Source organism: Galleria mellonella, unplaced genomic scaffold, assembly GCF_026898425.1.
Source record: "Galleria mellonella isolate WM207_F2 unplaced genomic scaffold, CSIRO_AGI_GalMel_v1 utg65, whole genome shotgun sequence".
In the NCBI taxonomy this organism is placed as follows: domain Eukaryota; kingdom Metazoa; phylum Arthropoda; class Insecta; order Lepidoptera; family Pyralidae; genus Galleria; species Galleria mellonella.
In genome coordinates this window covers 10,068,858-10,093,455 of record NW_026442138.1, presented here as the reverse complement: position 1 = coordinate 10,093,455, position 24,598 = coordinate 10,068,858, and the positions used below count along the sequence as shown (strand labels likewise).

The 24,598-nt window shown below is 31.8% G+C and overlaps 1 protein-coding gene across 5 annotated transcripts in view; it reads right to left on the bottom strand.

The window, feature by feature from the left end:
* The window catches only part of LOC113519868 (protein doublesex), a 256,548-nt gene that overhangs the window by 147,366 nt on the left and 84,584 nt on the right, over positions 1-24,598 (bottom strand). For 2 of the 5 annotated variants that reach the window (XM_052900661.1, XM_052900662.1), the window contains exon 4: positions 22,631-22,808. The exons of 1 other annotated variant lie outside the window; for it this stretch is intronic. In XM_052900661.1, the coding sequence (XP_052756621.1) occupies positions 22,736-22,808 (73 nt within the window). In that variant the 3' untranslated portion in view covers positions 22,631-22,735. 2 more of the 5 variants (XM_052900664.1, XM_052900663.1) reach the window with 2 other exon arrangements.

The following is a 24,598-nucleotide window of genomic DNA, read 5'->3' as shown; positions in this document are numbered from 1 at the left end:
GACTTTGTACAAAAGTCGATTGCTTGGGTACCTCTGTCCCATTCGTGTTTCAACCGTGAAGCAGTTGTGTATGCATGGCTGTGTTTCGGTTTGAAAGGTGGGATATGACGTGAATTTACTGGGTACAGTAAATTCACGCCATAGAATAACACCTGAGTCTTCAAGAATGGCAACGCATGGGGGGTATCATGGGCGAAACAGTATACTCTGTTATGTCCATGGTACTGCTCATGTTATAGGCGACGGTTACCACTTTCCATCAGGTGGGCCGTCAGCTTGTTTGCCATTCTAAGTTGTATAAAAAAAAAGAAAAGAAGAATGCTCATTTTCAATTTTCATCTAATGAGTCTTCTGAATCAAAACAAGTAATCGAGTAGGCAGTAGTAGTGAACTCATATGTTTATGTAGGTATAAATATGTAAATAGTATATTAATAAGTATATATTATGAATATATATTAATACTCGTATATACAAATAAATTTAACATGTTCTTATATAATTTACCATATTACACTAAAATCCAAATAATTTTATTATTTAAACAAGAATCTTTACACATTCTAAAAGTTGAATAGTAAAGAATGGTATAACATTAAGCGGGCTTAATCCGTCTTTTGTATCAAACTTTATTAGTCAATTAAGTTAAATAGATAATAAAAAAAAATATTAAAACTCGCAAAGAATCCTACTTATATTTTTAAAACTATTTTAAACTTTGCAAACCAAGACCGCGGGTTGATAAGCGTATTGTAGGACGACTTGTAGCTAGGTAAAAGAATAACGTACGTAGGGTAATATAAAAACAGGAAACAAATAGCTGAATATACTGTCCATTTATTTATTGAATTTTATTTATTAGTTTATTTATTTACTCTTTTTTGCATTACTTAAAGAAAAATAATATAATAGAATAATATATGCCATTAATCATACGCTTACCTAAAAGACAAAATGTCGCTCGTCTGTGTAGCTCATTAAGAAACACACGACAGAGGGCACTAGTCGTCATTATTAATCTATTCCGTGTTACAACTAGTAATAATTATTTGCAACATTGTATCGAGTGTTGGAATTTTATAAAGAGATCATTTAATTCGAAAAAAATAATTAACGATGATTAATACACGGTCTCTGAGGGAGAAGTTTTTTCAAATAATACAATGCAATTAGAAGAAAATATAATTAATTAAGTGGTATTTACTTATGTACATCATGTTTTATTCATGCAGTAAAGGCCCTTCTAAGTATTTCCCGTTATACATTCCTGTAAAGATGACTATAGAACAAATAAGCGTTTTATAGTTCTTCTGCTCTTCTATTTTTTTTTTTTAATACCATGTAAGGAAGTGCGCAGACGAGGCACTTTTTATCGGCATTAACAAAACGCACGTACTCGTGCATTACTGAACGTAATATTTTATACTATATTTTTTCATTTAAGAGTTTCCTTTTGTCGATGCAACTAATTCATACATTCGCTTTTAACCAGATATATTTTTAAGGTAAAAAAAATTACGAGTATAGTCTTCTGAAAGTGCAAACCTATAACATGCTATAAGCACTGTTAATTACCTTAAATGAAGTCAAGTTCGAGGTCTAATCCGTAATCAGAAACAAGGCTTATAAATTTTACCATGTTGCTTTTTTTTATTTTCTGATACGGACACGAAGATTACAGTCCCTAATTATTGGGGGGAAAAGGAATTGTTTGTAATGTGGACTACCAGTCCTATTGCTAGCAATATACCCTATCAGGTCGACCTCCACTTGGTCTCCCTTAGAAACCGTCGTGCTGAATTCCAGATGTATTCATCACGATGGGCTAACTGACCTGCCTTTTCATCATTGGGATGATAGGTGATATCATCCCTCATTGGTGCCCCGCCACCGTATACCGTTAGCGTAGGCGGGGTGACTATTCCACTATCATCCATTGAAAAAAAAGTCCCTAATTATTATTATGAGTTAGTCATAATTCTTAATTCCCTACCTCTTTCTCGAGCTAACCTCTTCACCTGACTCAAATGTGACCGTTCGAAAAAAGAAGGTACCTATTGGAAATAATTCTTACATACTTACATATAGGTACATTTATAAAACAGACGTGACATATATGTATGTATGTATAAACATTTACCTGAGACGTAATTATACCATAACTAAAATTAATCCCTGACAAAAGCGGAACGAAAACAAAATATTCTATGTAATATGATCTCAAATTCTATCAATATGGCAACTCTCCAGCAATATAACCCGAAGTGATGTATGTAATAAGAAAAGTTGAGCATCATAACAGTACTAGTTCCAGATCTTGGTAAGGGGAATATTTTGGTGACAACGGACAGCATCGACAATGCGTTAGTAATAATTAAAAACTATTAACGCTAATTTTATAACAATTGTATAAAAAAGAAATGGAAACCACTGAAGTGAGTGAAATCGAATTAATTAAAATCTGTGAAAAAATTAAGTGTTCTGTCAAACAAAATTGAATATTTTTCGTAAAAAAATATGGTTTAAAATACAATAAAAAAATTTATACACCACACATACTAACACGGCGACTCTAGCTATCAAATGATTATGGCATGCTCCAATTTATTTTTTTTATTTTTTCATGAATGCTTCTTTAGAGATAAATCCTTACTCTATTGGACCGAGGCATAGTTATATCAGGCAGATCAAGGAAAAAGTTGGTGTCGTATTGTATCAAGAGGTTAAGAAAATATCTTAAAGACGTATAGGCAAAAGCTCCACCGCCAAGAGCGAAGCTCTTAAATAGTAGATACATTCTAAGGCTGACTGTAAAGCTTATTTATTAAATATATAAAGATTATGTCACAAAAAAAAAATAATTCAATTGTGACAAAACCAGTTATTTTTATAAAAACTAAAATACTGAACTGATTTTGATACGATTTTTACGAGACCAATCTGTAAGTAAAAAAGTATCCTTTTAGATAAAAAAATAATTTTCTAAGTCGGTGTAGAATGGACGCAGTTATGAGGTAACAAACATAAAAAAATACAAGCGAATTCAGAAACTCGTTCTTTTTGAAGTCAATTGAAAAGCCTTTGTACAGATTATTTACTCAAAAATGTTTACTTAAATTAAATTAAAATAAACAAAATACAATAAACTGTACCGAATCCTATTACCCAATAAAGCATTTCCACGGAGCAATGAAAGCGCAGAGTTGCACAAAAAGTCACGCGCGTGCGTCTCGCCTGCAAACAGCGGCGCACATAAACCGGGCTTTCTTTACTGCCATCGAATTCGAAGCTCGGTGCCTGCATTTTTAAAGGTTTTAAAGGAAAACTTCTTTTATTACTAGCGCAGTTTGAGCCGTAAAGGCGTGGATTTTACGACCGTGAGTGGTGGGGTGATTAATAAGTTTTAATTAGTCATCTCGTCGCGCGATCGCTCGATAGTTTTTAGTTTGTTGGTGTGTGTACTACCTTATACTGCTAGATCGAAGTGTCGGTAACCGTAAAAATGAAATTTTTCTAAACTAACTCTGTACGCAATTTATTTTCGTGTATTTTAAAAGCATTTAATAGGTAATGAAAGGCTTTAATTATTGCTTTTAAAGTAAATTGTTCGATTATCTAACAATCAACCGATTTAACATCTCTATATTCTAGCTGTATTCTCGCTATATTTTTCATAAACAATAAAGTATAAATAAGTAAATCATATTATTGTTGATTATTTGAGTAATTAAAGATAATTTGAAGTATTTTTTTTTTTAAATTAGCGAGTGGTGTTATTTATTTTATACCGATATAGTAATAATTTATTATAATTTCTGTCTTTATTCTCTAGTATTATACATCTTTGTAAAAAACGCATACTGGCAAGATATTTCACCGATTTAGAAATTTTATTTCAACTTATATCAAAGTATTGTCTTATTTTGTTTAGTGACCACCCACCTTAAATTCAACAACGACATATATGGAACAATATATACAAAACAAAGTCTTAAACAACACAAAGTAATAAAGCGTCTCATATTCAGTTATTGTACATGTTAATAAGGTGTCGCTTTACGCCGTATTTACGCTGCTCGGTCTATAACGGTGAGTAAAATGTCTCCTTCCCGGTGGCTACACGGCAGAGCGCGTCGGTCGTCATAAAACAACTCATCTCGAGTGCTCGACTGGTCTAAAATCGCATAATTACGATCACTCGCTCCAGACCAAACAGCTTCGCGTTTAACGATGGTCCTGTCTAGCGGAACGTAGGCACTGCATTATCTGTACGTGTATACTTTAATATTTATTCACTAGATTTCCATTTTTTTTCTTAAAAGAGAAGTAGCCTCTGTCCTCTATTCTCAAGGTCCAAGATATCTATAATACATCTACACTTCAATATTTATTCAATAGCCCTTTTTTTTCCTTTGCCCTATTTCTTTATCATAGTAGAAAAAAATATCGTCAAGATTAAGGCATTTCTGTAGGAAATAAAATCAAAATCGCTTCGAACGTTATAATCAAACAGACAGACAATTGCATTGTCCCCATTTTTATTAAGCGAGTGCATAAAAGTGAAGGTACACAATTCGCCTGTATATTTCGAGCTAATTGCAACTTGACTGACAATAAAATAAACTCTTGTACCTTTACAAACATTTTTATTTTATCAACTGACTTCAAAAAAGAAGATTTTCAATTCGGTTGTATTTTTTTTTTTGTTTATTAATTCATAACTCCGTTAGTTCTGCAAGTTTTAAACCGTGTTAAACCTTATGCTAAAGGATATACTTACAGATTAGCCCCTTAGAAATTTTATCAAATACATTTAGTAGTTTAGTGTACAAATCAAAATAACTGGTATTGTAACAATTAAAGTCAGTTTTTTTTTTTGTGGGAGACAATCTTTAGTTACGTACGTTACACTAGTGAAAATCAATACGAAAAAAAACGCACATAAATATTTGTAAAAAAACCAAATAGGTACACTTTTAAAATCGTGGAAGATAAATCGTGTAGTAAAAGTCGAGCCGAGTCGTTTCAGTGCTTCATAAAACTGTATAATGAATTTTAGCGGCTGTTGGCCCACTAGAACAGTTCAATACAATAGTGTTGCAGTAATTGCGACGCTAACACCGCTTTAAGTGCGGAGTCACCGCTAAACGCCGCTTTATTAGACCCTATCTGTGGTTCTCGTAAAATTCTATTTATGATTCTTCAACGCGCACTCTCGAAGCCTAATCGAGAATGATACAAGTCGGCAAAGTGACTTAGCGCATTGTGTAAATTTTACGACGATATTCTTTACTACCGAGTCGTTGAATGAATCTCTTTGTTTGTAGCAACAAAGACGAGGTAAAATGTTAGTTTTGTGTCGAACAGATCCATGTGTGTAGGTCCGAATGGTTTCGCGCGATATACGACTTGTGTGTTCGAATTACTAGCCGACAAAAAGACAGAGGTTCTTAATTAGATTGTATATTTTTAAGTTTGTTACATCATAACTCCGTCAGTTGAAAACAAATATGGATTTTTTTTTATATAAAAGAATATACTTACAGATTATTTCCATAAAAAATTTATCAAACTTGATTTAGTAGTGTAGTTATTAAATTAAAATATCTAATTTTATTACAATTGATGTCGGATTCTTGATTGTCGGAACACAGTCTTAAATTATTTTATATATATTTTAATAGGTTACAAAATATATTTAGATGTTTTGGCAACTCTTGTACTTACAATGATCCAAATCTTAGTAATCAGTTCTCAAATAAAATAAACAGATTTTCGCAACAATGTCGTGCGATTACGACGTCAATTTTTAATTTCTCAATTCTTTTTGCAAACGATGAGGTTTACTCCATATTATTATTATTTATTTAGATAATCAACGGATTACTACTGTATAATGAGATATTGAAGTTTTACATACATTTTCGAAATCAATAATACATGAACATAATACATACTTTGAAAATACATTAATAACTGTAAAGTAGCATTTTAATTCAGATGATAATTATTTAATATTGATTTTTTTTAATAATACACAAGCACGCGGCTCACCTGATGGTAAGTGACTACCGCCGCCTATGATCACTCCCAACACCCAAGGCATTGCAAATGTGCTATCGGCCTTTTAAAAAGGAACATGCACTTTTTTTAAGGTAAGGTAACGTCGTATCAATTTGGAAATTACCTATAAACCACAATATATGAGTAATTATATTAAGATATCAAAGGATATTTTTGATCTACCTTTTAAAAAGTTTAAAACTGTTATTAAAAACTTATTGAACAAAGCCTATTTATTACACACTGAACAATTACTTAAATGACAAATATGTATGGTGTCATTCAATTATGCGTAGGCTTTTATATATATACATACACATTATGTTAGCAGAGATTTAAAATAGTATCTGTTAAGTTTTTGCAGGCTCTTCTCAACAGAAAACTACTTTCCAAAACCTGTAGTAGATTTAAAAAAAATGAGCATTTAAAAGTGTTTGTAAACAAGTGTATTCGAATAAAGATGATTTGAATTTGAATTTAATACGACATTAACATTTATACAATTGTAACGTTATATATATATATTAGTTTTTTTGCTTAATTCTCTATATTTTATAATGTAAATGACGAATACTCATTCATTTTTTCATTAATTCATTCATTCAATACGCATAATCAAACATACATAGGGAAAGGGTATCAGCCCGCAATAAGTTTTCGGTTTGACGTGCCCGCTTTCGTGTCCGTACACTTTAATTAAACTAAGGTACGTCACGAACGTTAAATGTAGACGGGGCCATTGTAAATTCCGCCAGCGTTTCGTTTTCATGGCTTTAGTTAGAAAACGCCGTCGGACTTTTATGGGCAATTTCGGTTCAGACGTTTTGTTATATTACCAATGCTTTTAAGGTGCTGCACCTCGCTCCGGTAAACATATGTGCAAGTTTACGAGCTACTAGCTTATGGAAAATGTGCAGTAATGCCTGCAGGAGCGTTAACTGTGTGCCTGTACTATTTATCTAGTCGTTAGATGTATTAGAACGGCATTCGTAACTTTATAATCTTGTGGCGGAACTCGTTCCGGGTGTTTGAAGTTCATAAGGGTTTATTTGACAACTATAAAAATATACGGTTTTTAGTATAAATTAGAATTAGAAATACAATCCAGAATTTGGTCCATCTGTGTACCAAATTTCACTGAAATTCAATCAGCCAGTTAAGTCTGATTAACAAGCATCCAAATGTTTTTACAAACTTTTACATTTGTTTCCACACAGCAATTCCTATTAATATCATAAATGCAAAAATTTTTAAAGATGAAAATTGCTTAGAAAAGAAAATGCGTGTTCTGCCGCTTGTACAACGGATTGTGCTCAGAGGAATTGTTCAATATGATTCCCACGGCCACTTTCTACCTTCGTACGGCTCGCCATCGACAAGGAGTTCATCCTCATATCCTATAATCTCAATGGTCGCGTACAGCGCAGTTTCAGAGATGTTTCCTCCCATGAACACTCAGGTTATGGAATAAGCTCCCTGTCGAGGTTTTCCCAAGAGCCCACAGCATGGGGTTCTTCAAAAGGGGGATAAAGAGGTTTCTTCAGGGTCGGCAACGCGCGTGTAATACCTCTGGTGTTTCAGGTGTTCATAGGTTACGGTAACCACTTACCATCAGGTGGGCCGTATGATTGTATGCCACCTCAGTGGTAAAAAAAATCAATAAATGGTCATAAAATGAATGTGGGATCGAAATAGGTGTAAATACAACCGATCGCAAATATAATCATTAAAATTGATTATTGCTAATGTAATTCCGTAAGATGGCTACAAAAAATATAAACAAACGGTTTTGATAACTCTTTCGGATGTCATTTAAAAAGGAATCCCCAAAAATCTTTAAAATATTAAAAAAATTAAACATGCCTTTGGTTTTTTGTTAATTTAATATAATTGCTAGATTCGATTTAATTTCAATGCTCGTTTAAGTCTTGGAGGTTTATGTCTTTTCTCCATAGTCTTCAGGATTAGCGATACATAAGAGATACTATGAATATCATAATGTATTCTGTGACATTCATGTTTGGACGACGGCTACCAGTTTTCATCAAGTGGGCCATAAGCATCATAAAAAAGACTTAAAATAAAATAAATTACTATTAATACACGCAAAGATATGCATATCTCGCCTAATATCTTTAGTTATTAACATTTTCCATTAACCGACTTTAAAAAAGGAGTAGGTTGTATTTTCGATTGTGTATTTTTAAACCCCATATTCTTGTCGGACAGTGGCGCAGAATACGTAACGTCACATTAAGTTACGACCTGAATGTAAAAACCTTATAACCGAATACCATTTTTATGGCCGGGGATATATTTACGGGAATTCGCTTTCAGGGATTGCACGTAAACTTTGCAAGTGCAGCATTTTTCATTACCCACCATCCATCGGACGCAATATGCAATATTACGCTGTCTCAGACCGAATTCCGACCGATCAGCTTTTATTACGTACCTAGTTCCTAAAGTTCAGTTGGATTTTAAACACTGTTTTCAAGCGACTTCAAAAAGAAGAAGATTCTCAATTCGGTTGTATTTCTAATTATTAATTTATTATCTTTGATACCTCATATCTCCGGCAGTTGTAAACAAATTTGGAAAATTCTTTTTTATCTGTAAGTATACGCTTACATATTAGTCCCAAAGAAATTTTATCAAAATCGGTTCAGCAGTTTAGTTTTTAAATCAAAACAACTGGTTTTAAAGTCGGGTTTTTTGGAACTCAATTTTTATTTTATTTGTTGAAGAAACAGGATTGATTATTTTATGTGTATTTTTGTCGAGATTACTCGACTAGTTTCAGGAACATTAACGGGACTCTTTTTTTTTGTACAACTTAGAATGGCAAAGAAGCTGACGGCCCACCTGATGTAAAGTGGTAACCGTCGTCTATAGACATGAGCAGTACCATGGACATAACAGAGTATACTGTTTCGCCATGATACCCCCCCCCCCCCCATGCGTTGCCATTCCTGAGGAGTCCTCAGGAATGGCAATGGCAGTGTTATTCCTCTGTACCCAGTAAATTCACGCCATATCCCACCCTTCAAACCGAAACACAGCCATGTAAACACAACTCCTTCACGGTTGAAACACGAATGGGACAGAGGTACCCAAGCAATCGACTTTTGTACAAAGTCTCTCTCTGGTGCTCTTAAGCTGAAACTAAATTCCGGTCGGACCGAGACTTGCAGTTAAAGCATAATGTGTACTTACAAAACTTTTGATTTTTATCTTATTATAAAGTATTCTATACGCTAAATTAGGATATAACCTATCCATGCACCAAATTTCATTTAATATCCGTTAGTAGTATTTTATTCATGAAAGAATAACAAGCATCCATTCATCGTCACAAACTTTCGCATTTTTTACATTAATATGATTAATAGAAATTCACTAGTTCTCGTAAGAGCTAACTTTAACGCGGTTTAAATTAGACATAACTTACACTGTTTCCAGGAGTCGATAAATACTTTCTTAATATTATGAAAATTACATTCCAAATTTAAAAGCTCGTACTGTAATGATTTAGACTGTGCGTTGATTAATCGTCAGCCAGGAATTGGGACAAGTAGTTTTTACATGTGTAAATTATTACAAACCCATTTAAAATACTTGTTCCAAATCCCCAAAACCTAGATCTAGACCGGAGCTTTTCAATCCACGAGACGCAATAAAAATATGCGATCCTCCACAAGAAACATAAAACTTGCAACGACAATGAATTCCTGAAAAAGATAATACCGTACTACCGCCGTCTCTTTATAACCGTGTTAGTGCGAGCGGGACAAAAGATCGGCAATAAAAGTTTTGATAGTATCCGGTGGAATTCGCGATATCGGACATAGCCGCTTTACTATCGGGCCTGGAGCCTGGATCCCGTGCAGCGCGTTGGCTTTATGTGTTTTAAAATTTTTCAACATTTTTATTGTAGTACACCCTTTATATTGGACGAGAGACAAGACGACTCAATTACTAAAAATGCGCGAATGAGTCTGTCTGTCGACCGACTGTATGAAAATATATACGAATACTTGTTGTTTATTTCTTTAAAAGAGCTTTTTAAAGTGAATTCAATCAAGCACGCGCATTATCGTTCTTTCCTTGTACCTCCAACTTTTGTTTTGCGTAAACATGCCACATTATCTACAAATATATTACATATATGTAGAAATATTTTAAGTGAAATAATAAAAACAACTTAATACGTTGTTCCACAAGAAAAAAATAATTCCATTGGTACAAAATTCGTGGGTATGTTATGAAGTGAACGGGAATAAACAATATCGTTTAAAAAGGTAGTCAATAAAATCACTAATATCTTACACACTGCTGTCTGATTGAGAACTTTATACTTTTTTAAACCGATCAATTGAAAACTATGTAAAATTATAAACGAAATATGAGACACAAACGAAAACCAATATAATTAAATTATTGATTACCCACAGGACATTACTTTTAGCAAGTCCGTCTGGTGGCTGCGTTGATTGTTTTCCGAAACGTTTATTTGCGGTAAGAGACGGGAACTTTGCACCGCAAACTGTCGGTGACAAATGAATTTTATATACACAATGAGCAAGCAAATTTCCACCTTACTTTTAAAGTAATAGGGACCAAATTTATAAACTCAACCGTGCGTGACCCCGAAAATTCACGACACCTCCCGGCGAGCCGAGAAAGCCGCAATGAACAAAACTTCTAGAAGTTACTCCACAAATGGTAACAACTGTTGCTGAAGTTGATCCAAGTTTATAAAGGTGTTCCAATGATATACAAATAAACTAATGTCACAGAGAGTATTGTTTGAACACAACGAACTGTGATGAATTTATCCTGAAGTCCGACTTCAATTCATCCAGTGTTTAAACTTATATGAAAAAATATGTTACATTTTTCGCCTTAAATTAGATCAGTTAATACATGAGGTAAAAACGTTATATTAAGTATAAACAATACTAGTATTACAAAGTTTTTTACTACAATAACATTTACAATATAAGAAACTAACAAAAAATAGCAAACAAGTATACAACCCGTCTGGTGAGAAACAGTCACTGTAAACTATGGACGCCTGCAACACTAGGATTTTCAAGTGCGTGTTGTTGACCCTAAAGTAACCTTAGAAGCTATGCTCTTTTTGAAGAATCTAATACTGTAGTCTCTTGTGAAATTACATTTTCAGGCAAATTATTAGATTGCTGTTCAGTGCCTAGTGTTAACCATTCGGCGCTCAAACTGCGAATTCAATTCAGATCAAATCAAAACAAAACAAAAAAATAAAGGCAAATCTAATAATTTGCCTGAAAACTTGTTTAGACGTAAAACACGTGTCGTAAAACGTGCGCAAACGAAATGGCAGTCGGAGATTGATGGCTAATATGCATAATCTTTATAATCTTCGAGTGTTGGCCGTCACACACATACTAATGGTAGCGGAATTAAATAATTTTAATCGAATAACCAGTGATACGGACTTGCGCAAGATAACACCTAGTTAAGTAAAATAGCTTATTCCACAGCCTGAGTGTTCGTGGAAGGTAACTTCTCTGAAACCGCTAGTGCTAATTTTACAAATTTGAATATAGATAATTATTTATGGTCCCATCGTAGACTATAGTGAATGCCGATGGTCCAACTGACCTTACTTCATCCTCACCTATCATACACCTCACGGGCCTGCGAGAGTATAGCGCGCACATGGGGTCACTGTAACATTTTCATGCATATTTCCTTTTTTATTATTATTTAACGACGTATTACGATTATTTATTTATTCATTAGAATTTTCTGCAACTTTCTCCGTGTGACAGGAAGGGACAATTGACAGAGCAAGATAAAAGTACCCTTACATCCTTCAAAATCTCATATACGACGTCTGTGTCAAATTTCATAACAATCGATGGCACCAAAGGCCCCATGAGACATACAGATATCTACTGTTACTTTTATTTATTTCATCAAGCTAGCTTTTACAGTTTCCCAATACGCTTACGAAAACATCACTTCCTTAAGATTGACCGGTAGAGGATGCTTTGAACATTATGCTTGCCTTGTACACATACATACATGTACTAATGAATAAATAAATAAATAACTTCAAATTAAATTAATTCAAATTCTAAACAAACAAAATAATCGATTTCAACCAAATAAAAGATCGATAATCGATTAAAACCAAATTTGGTCTTGATTGACCATTACTACACCACACTGAACCCTTTCAAAAGATTTGTTCGAGGATATAAAATAAACTGGAATGTATTTTTTAACATAATCTTAAATACTAATATAATAAAATTGTAATTAAACGATGTCAATATATGGGATATAATTAAGAACAATTAATATTAATAAGACTTATAGATTTCAAAAAAATTGCTTTTAAGTATTTTTCTGCGTCCTCCATTTTTGTGTGGTTATTCCATCATCACACAAAATGTACTGCACCAAATTGCATACTGTTTCCACAATTATGTTTCTGAACGCCTAATTTAAAAGCTGATGTATCTTTTATTCTGAAACGCCATCTAGAAGTAGTCTATTTTATTTCATACTTCTGATACCACGCGTACGAAGTAGCGGGCAAAAACCTAGTCATACATAAAACTAACTTTTTAAAACTAGTCTTTTATTGAGTTTTGTAAAACACTAGTCGATGTCTATACATAGACGATACCCATGTACAAATGTCGTTACGACTTTCTACATAATAAGAATTAAGTCCTTGTCTATGACTGGGAACGAACGGGATAAAAGTAACCTACATCCTTCTCCATCCCAAATATTACGCGTATGTCAAATTTCTCTTAACGATGGATTGAGATGTTAAAGGGTCAAGAGCTAACAACCACAATTTCATATTTACAATACTATATGATTTAAAAACAATGTAGCTTGTAATTGATTAAGACGATTTAATCTATAATCCGGAATGTTGAATAACGTAGTATTGGATTAAAGTTTGAGAACCATTACCCTACCTATAAAAAGCAACGAAAATTTTCAACAACGTAAAAGACCAATTATTTCATAATAAAACATAATTTATAGCATACAAACTTTCATGAAACGGCTTAGATAAAGATCTTTAGGGCTCGTTCACATTCTAAGATTAGATTTTGTTAAATAAATTTAAATACTAACTTTTACACGCAACTCCGTCCGTGTCTGGGATATGTTCATTGATCGGGATATAAGTCTTATGTATCCTTCTTCACCATGTATAGCGTAACCTAATTTCCTAAGGATTGATTAACTCGTTAAGGCGATAAAATATTTGTTATAAACAGTTCGACTTTTACTCGTACATTTATAATATTTTATAGTTAATCCAATAAATGACTAAATGTACTGAAAAAAAAATCCGGTATTCGCTACGGTAATTTTCACATCAGACGGGCCGTTTGTAGTGTAGTTGTGCTTGTTTACAACTTTAACAGTTAAAAAAAAAACACATGAATCCAAAAATTCAGAAGCTGAGATTCGATCTCAAGATCCCCGGATCGTTGTCAACCATCTTCCGACTGAGCTGTCACCGCCACAATGATTTAATGTGAATTCAGTCATAATTAATTGCAACAGATAACTTAGAGTGTGGTTACGTTATAAATCTAACCCATTCCAGTAGTTTTATAGCACGGGAAGGATGTGTTTGGCGCAAATTAACGAGTCTGGACACTGGGGGATATAAATGAGATGGGTGACCACGATTAATTATGTTTCCGGATGTTTACGGCTAAAAGATTTATTTGTTGTGTTGTTTGTATAATCATAACAACAAAACATGGATTAATTATATAATGAGAAAAATTATGCTAATTTTATAAGCTGGATTATTTTATGGTAATTGTGTTTTTTTTAATACACAATTACCATAAAATACAATCAAGCATACAGCCCGCCTGATGGTAAACGATTACTGTAGCCTATAGACGTCTGTAACATCAGGATCATGTGTATTGTATAATACTTTAAATTTAAATATCGTTACCTTTCAAAAGTAATTTTGTATTTGAGTTAAAAAAAAAATATAATTAAGAAGTCTACTTCGAGAGGATGGTTCTTTAAAATTATCTATTAGAATTATATATAAATATAATTTTGGATTAAAACTTAACTCAATAATAATATGTCAGAATCGGAATCACAGTATCTATTTATATATCTACTAAAACAATTGATAGATGAAAGGTTTAATTTTTAAATGACATTTTAATTTTAAGGGTTGTGACAACCCTAAGAAAAAATAAAACTATCTCATATATATATGACAGATCAACTAGCTCGATGAACTCAACAGGCAATCATTTCGGCAGTTTCAGTAAACGATTAGGGTTAAAGAAATGTTCGTATAAAACACGTCCTAATATGTCGTTCATGCTTAAAATAAGATTTATCTTCTTATAATCCGACGTTTTAAAAATAATTACCAACCAAGGGCCAGAATATGCGCAATATTCTTATTTAACAGAATTCCTATCTAAAGGTAACTTTAATACTATAGATAGATTTAACGAAACATCAGTTAACTTTACGCTAAACAATGACAAACAAGCCGTAAAGATGTCTAAGGAATTTTATTAATTTACACTTTATTTACTTCAAACTCCACGACTAGATTACATTAAAATAGATTAAAAAAAAACAATATTTTGCACGCAAAGTGATAAAGTTTATTCATTACTTGATTGTTCGCGATTAGTCTGTTTAGATCTTTTACAAATACTAAATTAAAATTCTATGAAAAAACAAAGATTTTTCACAAAATATTTCTAATCACTGGATAGACTACCGGGGAAGTATTTCTAAACACACTTCAGAGTTCACCGTCAGGAAAATATTTCTAATAACACTTCTGCATTCACTACCAGAAAAATATTTAATATGTGGTATAAAAAACATTTCTAAATACACATTTTTTTTTTGTTTACATATGATTATGTGATCTGTATCATTCTTTGAGGGAAACTATTACTATTTCTATGGGAAATTGGACTATGAATGAATAAAACTTAAGAGAGAACTATCCAATATTATTTTATATTGGTCTTTACCAATGTGATACTAGGAAACCAATGCATGTCCACACTCTAACGCACCTTGAATAAATAGAAATAGGGCGGTGGGTGACGTACGAAAGTAAACGTCAAATACATGAGTCATACAATATCAGTGTTTAGTCAAACGAGAGATTAATTTTTGCACATATTAATTTAAGATCATTTAATATCAACAGAAAAATAAACATTTTTTTATTAATTCATTCACAGACTTCTAAATTTATCAGCAAAAAAATATTTCGAAATACATCTCTTATGACTCATGTGTGTTTAATCAATATGTATTAAAAATAAAGGTATGAATGAAATAACTAGTGTTTCATTCATTCATTATACAAGTCCTTTGGCCATTGATACTCGTGTCATAATATAATATTATTCCACTTGGATACAGAGTTGATATTACAATATATCTAAATATGGGACTATAATAAAGATAAGAGACTGCAACTCTGTAAACGGATGCCGCATATGGAAACAGGCCACAATCAAGTATTAAAAATAAAATTATTTTATTCCATAATATACAAATATGGAAAACAAATTGGACGATTGGATAGGCAATATAAAATATGCCGTTTTATAAACTATTACTAAATGTAAGATTCAGCAAAGATTAAGGTTCAAACAAATAAACAAACATACATATTTTAATATAAGTAAAACAGTAAATAAAGATCAGAATACTTCTTTTAATTAACATAAAAAAAAAATCTGAGATTTTTTTTATACAACTTATAATAGCAAACAAGCTGACGGCCTACCTGATGGAAAGTAGTAACCGTCGCCTATAGACATGAGCAGTACCATGGACATAACAGAGTAAACTGTTTTGCCCATGATATCCCCCATGCGTTGCCATTCCCGAGGACTCAGGTGTTATTCCTCCGTACCCAGTAAATTCACGCCATATCCCACCCTTCAAACCGAAACACAGCCATGCAAACACAACTGCTTCACGGTTGAAACACGGTGAACGGTTTTTGAGTGGAATCGGCGACTATAAAAACCTGTCATTATCGTCATCATCATTACTAACATAGCCATTATCTGTCCACCAATGAACATAAGCCTCCCCCATAGATTGTAAGGAACGGGCCTGAGGCACTTGCATCTACTGCCGCACTGCAATGTATTAGAGATCGTCACTCCATCTAGTGAAGGGTCGTCCTATATAGCGTTTAACCGTATGGGTGTGCCACACAAGAATCTTTCCCATAAGCTATCGATTCTACAAGCTATGTGAGCACTGCCCTTCAGATTGCTTATTTTCTACAATTATTGAGTTTACGTAATGGGACAAGTAAAAATATTTCATATTTAATTAATTACGAGTAAATATAAATACATTTTTTTGTATATACATATATATACATATATATATATATATATATATATATATATATATATATATATATATATATATATATATATATATATATATATATAACACATTAACATGTCTCTCCGCTTGCTTATCACACAAAGATCACCAACTCCACTTACTTGTTGCGTGAAAACGGAACTAAGCACTTAATAAACACTGAAGCCACACGAGTCCAAGATTATAATATTAAGAAAGGGGTTATCAACAGTTCTACAAAGACATTAGGGTCGTAATCATTAAATACATTGATAATTGGCAATAATTTTCACGTGTTGCAGGTCGAGTTAATACTGATAACGAGCTATTGCAATTCAGATTGGAACAGTTGCTATATGTATGCGTTTGATTCGTTATCAATTATAATTACTACTTATAAATAAATATTAATTATAATATAATAATAAATATATTATTTTGTTTAAAACATTTAATTACAATTATTGTTTACTCAAAGGTGACTTTGTCCACGTGATCGGGATATGTTCATTGACCGGGATAAAAGTAGCCTATGTCCTACTCTATCCCAAATGGTACGTGTATACTAAATTTCAGAACGATTGATTAAACAGTTGAGGCGTTAAGAGGTAATAAACAAACTCACTTTCGATAGGAACGCGGATAATAAATAATTATTTTGTTTAAAATGTTCAATTATAATTATTGTTTACTAGCTATATTCTACTGTTTTGCCTGCTTAAATTACGACTTGGTTGATTAGTGTCGTAAAACGTGCGCGAGAAAAATAGCAGTCGAAGATTGATAGCTAATATAAAAGGTGGAACTTATGGTAGTAATAGTGGTGGTCCATCTTCGAGTGTTGGCAGTCGCATGCATACTAATGGTAGCGGAATTAAACAAAATAAATCTAATGAAATAACCGTTAGTAAATTTTGTACAACAAAAAGTACAGCTACTTTAATTGTAAATTGTGACGTTATTAATACTGACTGGTAAAATCATCATTGTTTTTATCTTTACTAATATTATAAAAATGAAAGTGAGTTTGTTTGTTACTTGAAGCACCTAAACGGCTTAACCAATCACTATGAAATTTGGTATACACACGTACTATATGAGATGGAAAAGGATATAGGTTACTTTTTATCCCGTTCAATAAACATATCCCTATCACGTGGACGAAGTCGTAGATAACAGCTATTTTTAAAATAATTAGAATCCAATAATGGAGAGCAAAATATTAATAGCGTCGTGGAAGTTCTAACTTCATTTTCTAACTTTACTTTTTCTCTTTGTTTGTAACTTTGGAACTTTACAGAGCAAAAAGAACGAATAAAACATTTATTTCTGTCTCTATCATATTTCTTTTAATATGTTTCAATATTTATTTTAAATCAATATCTGATTAGTGCAATTAACCCCTGATACTCTTAACAATCGAATCGAATCTAAACATGAAAATAAAAAAAAATTTTTTGCTCAATTTTAACACTTCAACATAAATAATTACCTTTCAGTATTCTAATATTCAAAATAACAGAATATCTTGCTACTGCGACCTACCGCAGTCAACTTTGTTTAAAAGTGAACGAAAAACCGCTATGAAAATATGTAATCTTACATTAGTACAATCAAAAATAACCTTTATCGCTATTCAATAAGAACCATAACCGTGTACCGTGTTACAAATATTACTGTTGGTCTAGTATAGATTTCTAACGTATAGGGGATACGGGTAATCTGTTTTGCGGTTATGAAATAGCCAGAAAAGAAATTATAACACACAGCATGGCAACACTGCTGTGAACGAATCCTATTGGCAGATACCGCGTTTTAAATTTTTACGACGACTGTCCGTAATTGAAAATGAACTCGGAAACTTTTATTGCCATATTTGCATGGCTCGACTTTAAATTGCTTCAGTGAAAATAGGAAAAAATGGTGCAATCGTGTTCGGAGGACTTTATGCTCTTTGATTTCCAACACTATTTATAAATCCAACATTCTAACTCTATAAAAACGGCCTTATTGAACATGTTAAGAAGTAAAAAAAAAAAAAAAAAAACAATTATATAACAATATAAACGATAATCATTTAGCAACAATACTTTTAATTTATTTTTTTAATGGCAATAGCGCCCTCTCTCTGCTCAAATTTCTACCTAAATGGACCAAAAATAGTACTATTAAGTTGTGAAATAAATGTGTCAAATTTGTACTACCATCGGGTTATCATTTCATCTTTCAAGAACGCCATCTACAACATCCAGGCGACAGACATATACTCTAACAAATACTCAACATGAAAAACTCTTCAATATGAGACCCATAAACGTTCCACTAAGAAAAATTTCTTGCGAAGCGCGGGGTCACGGGGTGTCCACGTGACAGACAGACAGACAGCCGCGATTGAGGACTTTGTTTTTATAATATGTAGTGATGTACATTACAACTTACAACACACAAATAACAAAAGACTAGATACACACGAAAGTAAAAAGAAATAAAAGAATAGAAAAAGAAGTAACACAACTTATGGCAATGTTACGCGATTGTATCTCATCTCATCGAACGGAAAGCCTATTTTTGTAAATCGAATAAATAAAATTTTGACAGTGAAAATAATTCAAAGATGGCCGCAAGTTAACAAGTCACTAACAAGTGAACGGCACGTATAAAACACACCCATAACATAATTGCAAAAATGTTATTGCATTTCTCGGAATCGGGGGAATAAATACAATATTTCTATACGGCACTCATTACGACACGGGCGCCTTTTACAACTTACGCCATTACGGGGATCCATTTAACATTTTTACAATCCCTAATTGCATATTATAAAACTGTAAACTGCTCGCGGTTATAGCACAGCTCCTAAAGTATAATAATACAAATGCAACAGTGATAAAACCACAACTTATATTGATAGATTTCATTTATTTATTTATATTTTTGTACCTACAGTTTTATGTAGACGTTTCAAATAATTAACATTCTGTCTATAACTAATCTGTGTTTTTTATACTTGATATATTTAATAAAGTTCACGTATTTTTTCGAAGTTGATCATTTAACAATGAAACACAATAAAGCAAAAGCTATACAATAATATTACATAGTTAAAAACCATAGTGCAAGTACATAAATATATAAGCAATTAACACAAAAGAAACCGTTTGTTCTGTTTATTTTAAGAGGCTTCTAAAAGGAGGGTATCCTAAATTCGCTTGGTATTTACAAGCGACTCAAAAATAGAACGTTCTCAAATCGCTTGTAATTTATTTTATATATAAGTTACTCTAAATCTTTGCTAATTGTGAACCGATTTTGTATTTTTTTGCAGTCAGTAGGCTTTACTCCCGTACTGATTTATCAACTTAATGGTCGAGGGATGAGCAGCTCTTTTAAAAAATCACTAAAAGCTAGTTGCAGTTGTCAGCCCGCCTGCCAAGTGTGGCAACCACTGACTAAACTCTCCTTATGGGGAAGACCTATGTTAAGGAGAGGACAGTTAACGGCTGATATAACAATAATAATTAATTTAATATAAAAAAAAATTGATTTATGTAAAGTAATTATTTATTGAATTTAAAAACTATACCTATGTTAAATACCTCGACAGTAAGTATATAATTGTTTGTTTATTAATTAGCATACTGTGTTTCCCTTAAAATGAATGTAAACTATGTATGTATATCTATTAAGATAGTAATCTTAATATTGCATTTTATCAGTGTAACGATTGCTGGGAGACCAAATAAAGACAAAATAAAAATATCAATATTGTGACAATTCAGTTCAGTTCAACGAATTCCATGTTCTAAATTCAAATATTTAAATTGTATGTGTCTATTATGTGCCTATGAAACACTGCGTTGTTCATGATTGAAATAACTTTCTCTTCTTTGTGAAATGATTTAGTGTCTAAGATACAGGCTAGGCCTTATTTAGACACTAATGTGCTGGGCATAATGCTACATTTTATACACATATAATTAACTTTGAAATTACTATAAGCCCATGGCTGTATATTTTTATGTTCAGTCAATCTTTTATTATTAAAAAAATAACTGTTTCTTGGCGTAGTAAAATATACAAGTTATTTATTTATTTATTTATTTACAGGATTACCAACATAAGATACAGCTACAATAAAGCTAAGTTTTAATACAATACACTGGCAGCTCAGATCTCACCGTTCTTGCATTTATAGGCAACCACATTTATAATAAACAATATAAACTCTTAATGTCATTATATGCACAGTTATCTTTGTTATCATCAAATTAATAATTTCAACCTACCTATAATTTAATTTAATTAAGCTAATAATGTTTGTTTATCAGAATGTAGTTTTACCCACTTGACCACATTAGTGATAATAAGGGCATAATTAATTCTAATGCGTAAAACGCAATAAATACTAAATAACAAACAAAATGTATCTGATCTTAAATAAAGTACCTACCAACTCGAACAGAAAAAGTGTCAACAAAGGAACGAGATATATAATTATATTACGAACCCAATTTCATGTATAAAAATAATAATTTACCTGAATTAGTGTCAATAACCCAAAATGTTGGAAAAATAATCTATCGATAAGATTATGGTTCCGCCATCTACGAAAATTTCGCGGATTGATTTTACACGACTTTTACACGATGTCGTCATGACAATAGTTAAAAAAAGTCACGTGGAGTATGAACTGTTTTACTTTCGTGAAACTAGTAGTACGCACTCATTAGTGACACCACAGATAATATAATACTATACTGGTGTATGCAAAAGCAACGGTTATCGACATTAGAGGTTACAAATAGGGATTTACATTACATGTGAAATTGTCAAAGAAATTATATGAATTACGTAATGTAAATTAAAGTAATATTTTCACTATTATTTCATGTATCCGCCGATAGATATGTTATCGCTATAGATACATTATGCGTAAGACAGAGCACGACAATTATATGTAGCGTCTTGTTTACTCCTATATGCGCGCTAAGGCAAACGTGTCTATCAATAGATTCTTGTGTCACTTCTCTATGTAACTGATCTGTCATTCTGACATATTCCGTTCCTGACTGACGTTGAAACTCTATTCGCCTAATTCATAAAAAGTCAACCCTCTCATAAACCTATTTTAGCTATTGAACTATCTTCTCTCTCTCTCTCTTGCGCTAAATTTGTAATTTGAAATAAAGTAACAAAACAGTGTAATAGTTAAAATAGATTTGTAGAAGATTTTAGTATTTGTTTATACTTATAATAAGTTTACTATTGTAATCTTTTGGAGGAAACAATAAAGAGTATCTATCTATCTATCTATTTATGAATAAGTGGGTATATCTATTCTGAACCTACTGCTAAACTGTTTTCAAATCTATATATTAACACTAACTTGTCAAAACTGTTATGAATATGTTATGATAGATAACAGGTCGGTTGATCTACGGCTAGCAATATCTTTAAATGCTTGAAACTAAATAGATAATAATAAGAAAACAGAAATAGTGCTGTTCATAATATGTTTTTAACGATAGAATAATTTTAAGTTACATTTCTATTTTTATAAATCGCTATTAAATATTTTAAGCAGTCGAGTTTTAAATTAAAAAAAAAACAAACACTTCGATTTTTTTAAGTTAACAATATTACTTGGTTAAAGTCTAATCTTGATCCGTAGTTTAAACGAATATATTTCAACATCGTAAAAAGTAAAATAACGTGTACATAGTTAAATTTTATAGTTACAATTTAACCTTGGAAATTTACGACGTATATAAATTTTATATGCTAATAATGTCAAATGAATGCATGTATAATAAAATTCATCCGTTAAATCCGTAAAAACTTATAAAATAGTACAATCGCAATGCTAAATAATATTAAGTAAGTATATTTAATATACCTACATAAAAATGACGGTTATAGGTCTTTTTACAAACTATTACTTTCATTATGTAGTATTTAATAACATGATTATACGATACAAGAAAACATTTAAACTTTTCAAAACCTTTTTGGTTTAATCTCCAAAAACAACAATTTAACAATTTAAACTTTTTTGTAAATATCTTTTTGTAAAGTCTGTAGCGGTAAATGTATCGTATAATACAGTATAGTTATATAGTAACTAAAGGAAAACTTACCTAATTGTCCGGTGTAGCAAGCGCAGTATTGTCCGACGGTATTCGCAACACACTACGGCGCACAGCACGTGTCCACACAAAACAACGCACTTGTAAAACAAAGTATCATTCGCAAAACAACTTCATTGATGATGACAGTACACCACTTATATTATTAATTTCGCTTTGCAGCATTTTCCTACAAAAAAGAAAATAACGCTAAATAAAATAATATCGATAACACACACTAGCACATCACTATAACGGCCGCGCGTTTCAACTCGACTCATCGAAATTAATATTTCGAACGTCACTGACATTATTATGCTCTTTTTTTATATTTCGAATTTCTCCACCTTCGTCCGGTCACTGCAAAGTGGAAATCACGACTGGTTAAACAGTGTTGATTCGATTGATTCGCTGAGTTGACCACTTTTATCGATATGTGTGAATATTGTTTTGTGTGTAAGCACTTTTGTTACGTTTGTGTGTGAGTGTACAGTGTTATTTGTAAATGAAATGAGAAACTGAATTTGCAACATTATTATAAGAACCGTATAAATATACTATGGCAACAAAAACTGGCCTGTAATCATTAATTAAATTAAGAAAATTTAAACATATTATTACATTTACAAAAGTGTGACTAATATAAGGATAATAGTGATAATTATATTAACAAATAAAAAACAATTATTAAGTATTTCTTTTAAATATATATATATATATATATATATATATATATATATATATATATATATATATATATATATATATATTTATATATAATATTTATATATACCTGAATAATTATATGATAAGTATAGACCGTAGTTCTTGTTGTTTCTAATATACACATCGTTGGCTACAATGTATAAATTAATAAACAAAAATATATACCTACCGTCACTTTTTGGTAAATTGCAATACTTTTTATATATAATAATTGTTTTCCAAGAAAAACCTTTATTTAAAAAGTAATCTATTAAACTAATGTTGATAAAATTTCTATGGCACCAATCTGAAAGTATATCCTTACTGATAAAAAAACAATTTTCCAAATAAATTTATAATTGACAAACTTATGTAAAAAGAAACATAAAAAAAAATACAAAAATACAATTTTGAAATCGGTTGTAAATACAAAAAAAGTGTTCAATATTATTATCTGAACAAAAGAAAAAGAATAGCGCGGGCTCTTAAATCAGCGTTTGGATAGGCTCATAATTGGTACACACGATTACAAGAAAACAATATAACAACACATATATAACATTTTAATTTTTATAAACTGCAACAAAGATATTGCATTCAATGCTAGTCTAGCACCATATTTAGAAATGTCAGCATTAACACAATTGATACAAAAAGCAAAATTGTCTGCGAGAAACTTCACAATAAATCAGAAAAACGGGTTTGTTTGATGGATTTCGCGGTATATATTATAATAACGAGAGTACCGTATTATATTTTGATTTTAAATTCTAATAACAGAAGATCTACAGCAAAGGAAATAAGTACAGATTCTTTGAATGTACACGAATGACAAAATCTATTAAAAAAATTACGCTCTAAAAATGTATCGCCGTTAAAGGGAGAGAACTAATTAATTACAATTTGCACTTTCGTAATTATTGTAATTTGCTGTTTACTTTTTTTTTGTTCATTATCAATAATTTTAATCTTTATAAACATATTTTACAGTATCTTTTTTTTTTATACAACTTAGAATGGCAAACAAGCTGACGGTCCACCTGATAGAAAGTGGTAACCGTCGTCTATAGACATGAGCAGTACCATGGACATAACAGAGTATACTGTTTCACCCATGATACCCCCATGCGTTGCTATTCCTGAGGACTCAGGTGTTATTCCTCTGTACCCAGTAAATTCACGCCATATCCCACCCTTTAAACCGAAACACAGCCATGCAAACACAGCTGCTTCACGGTTGAAACACGAATGGGACAGAGGTACCCAAGCAATCGA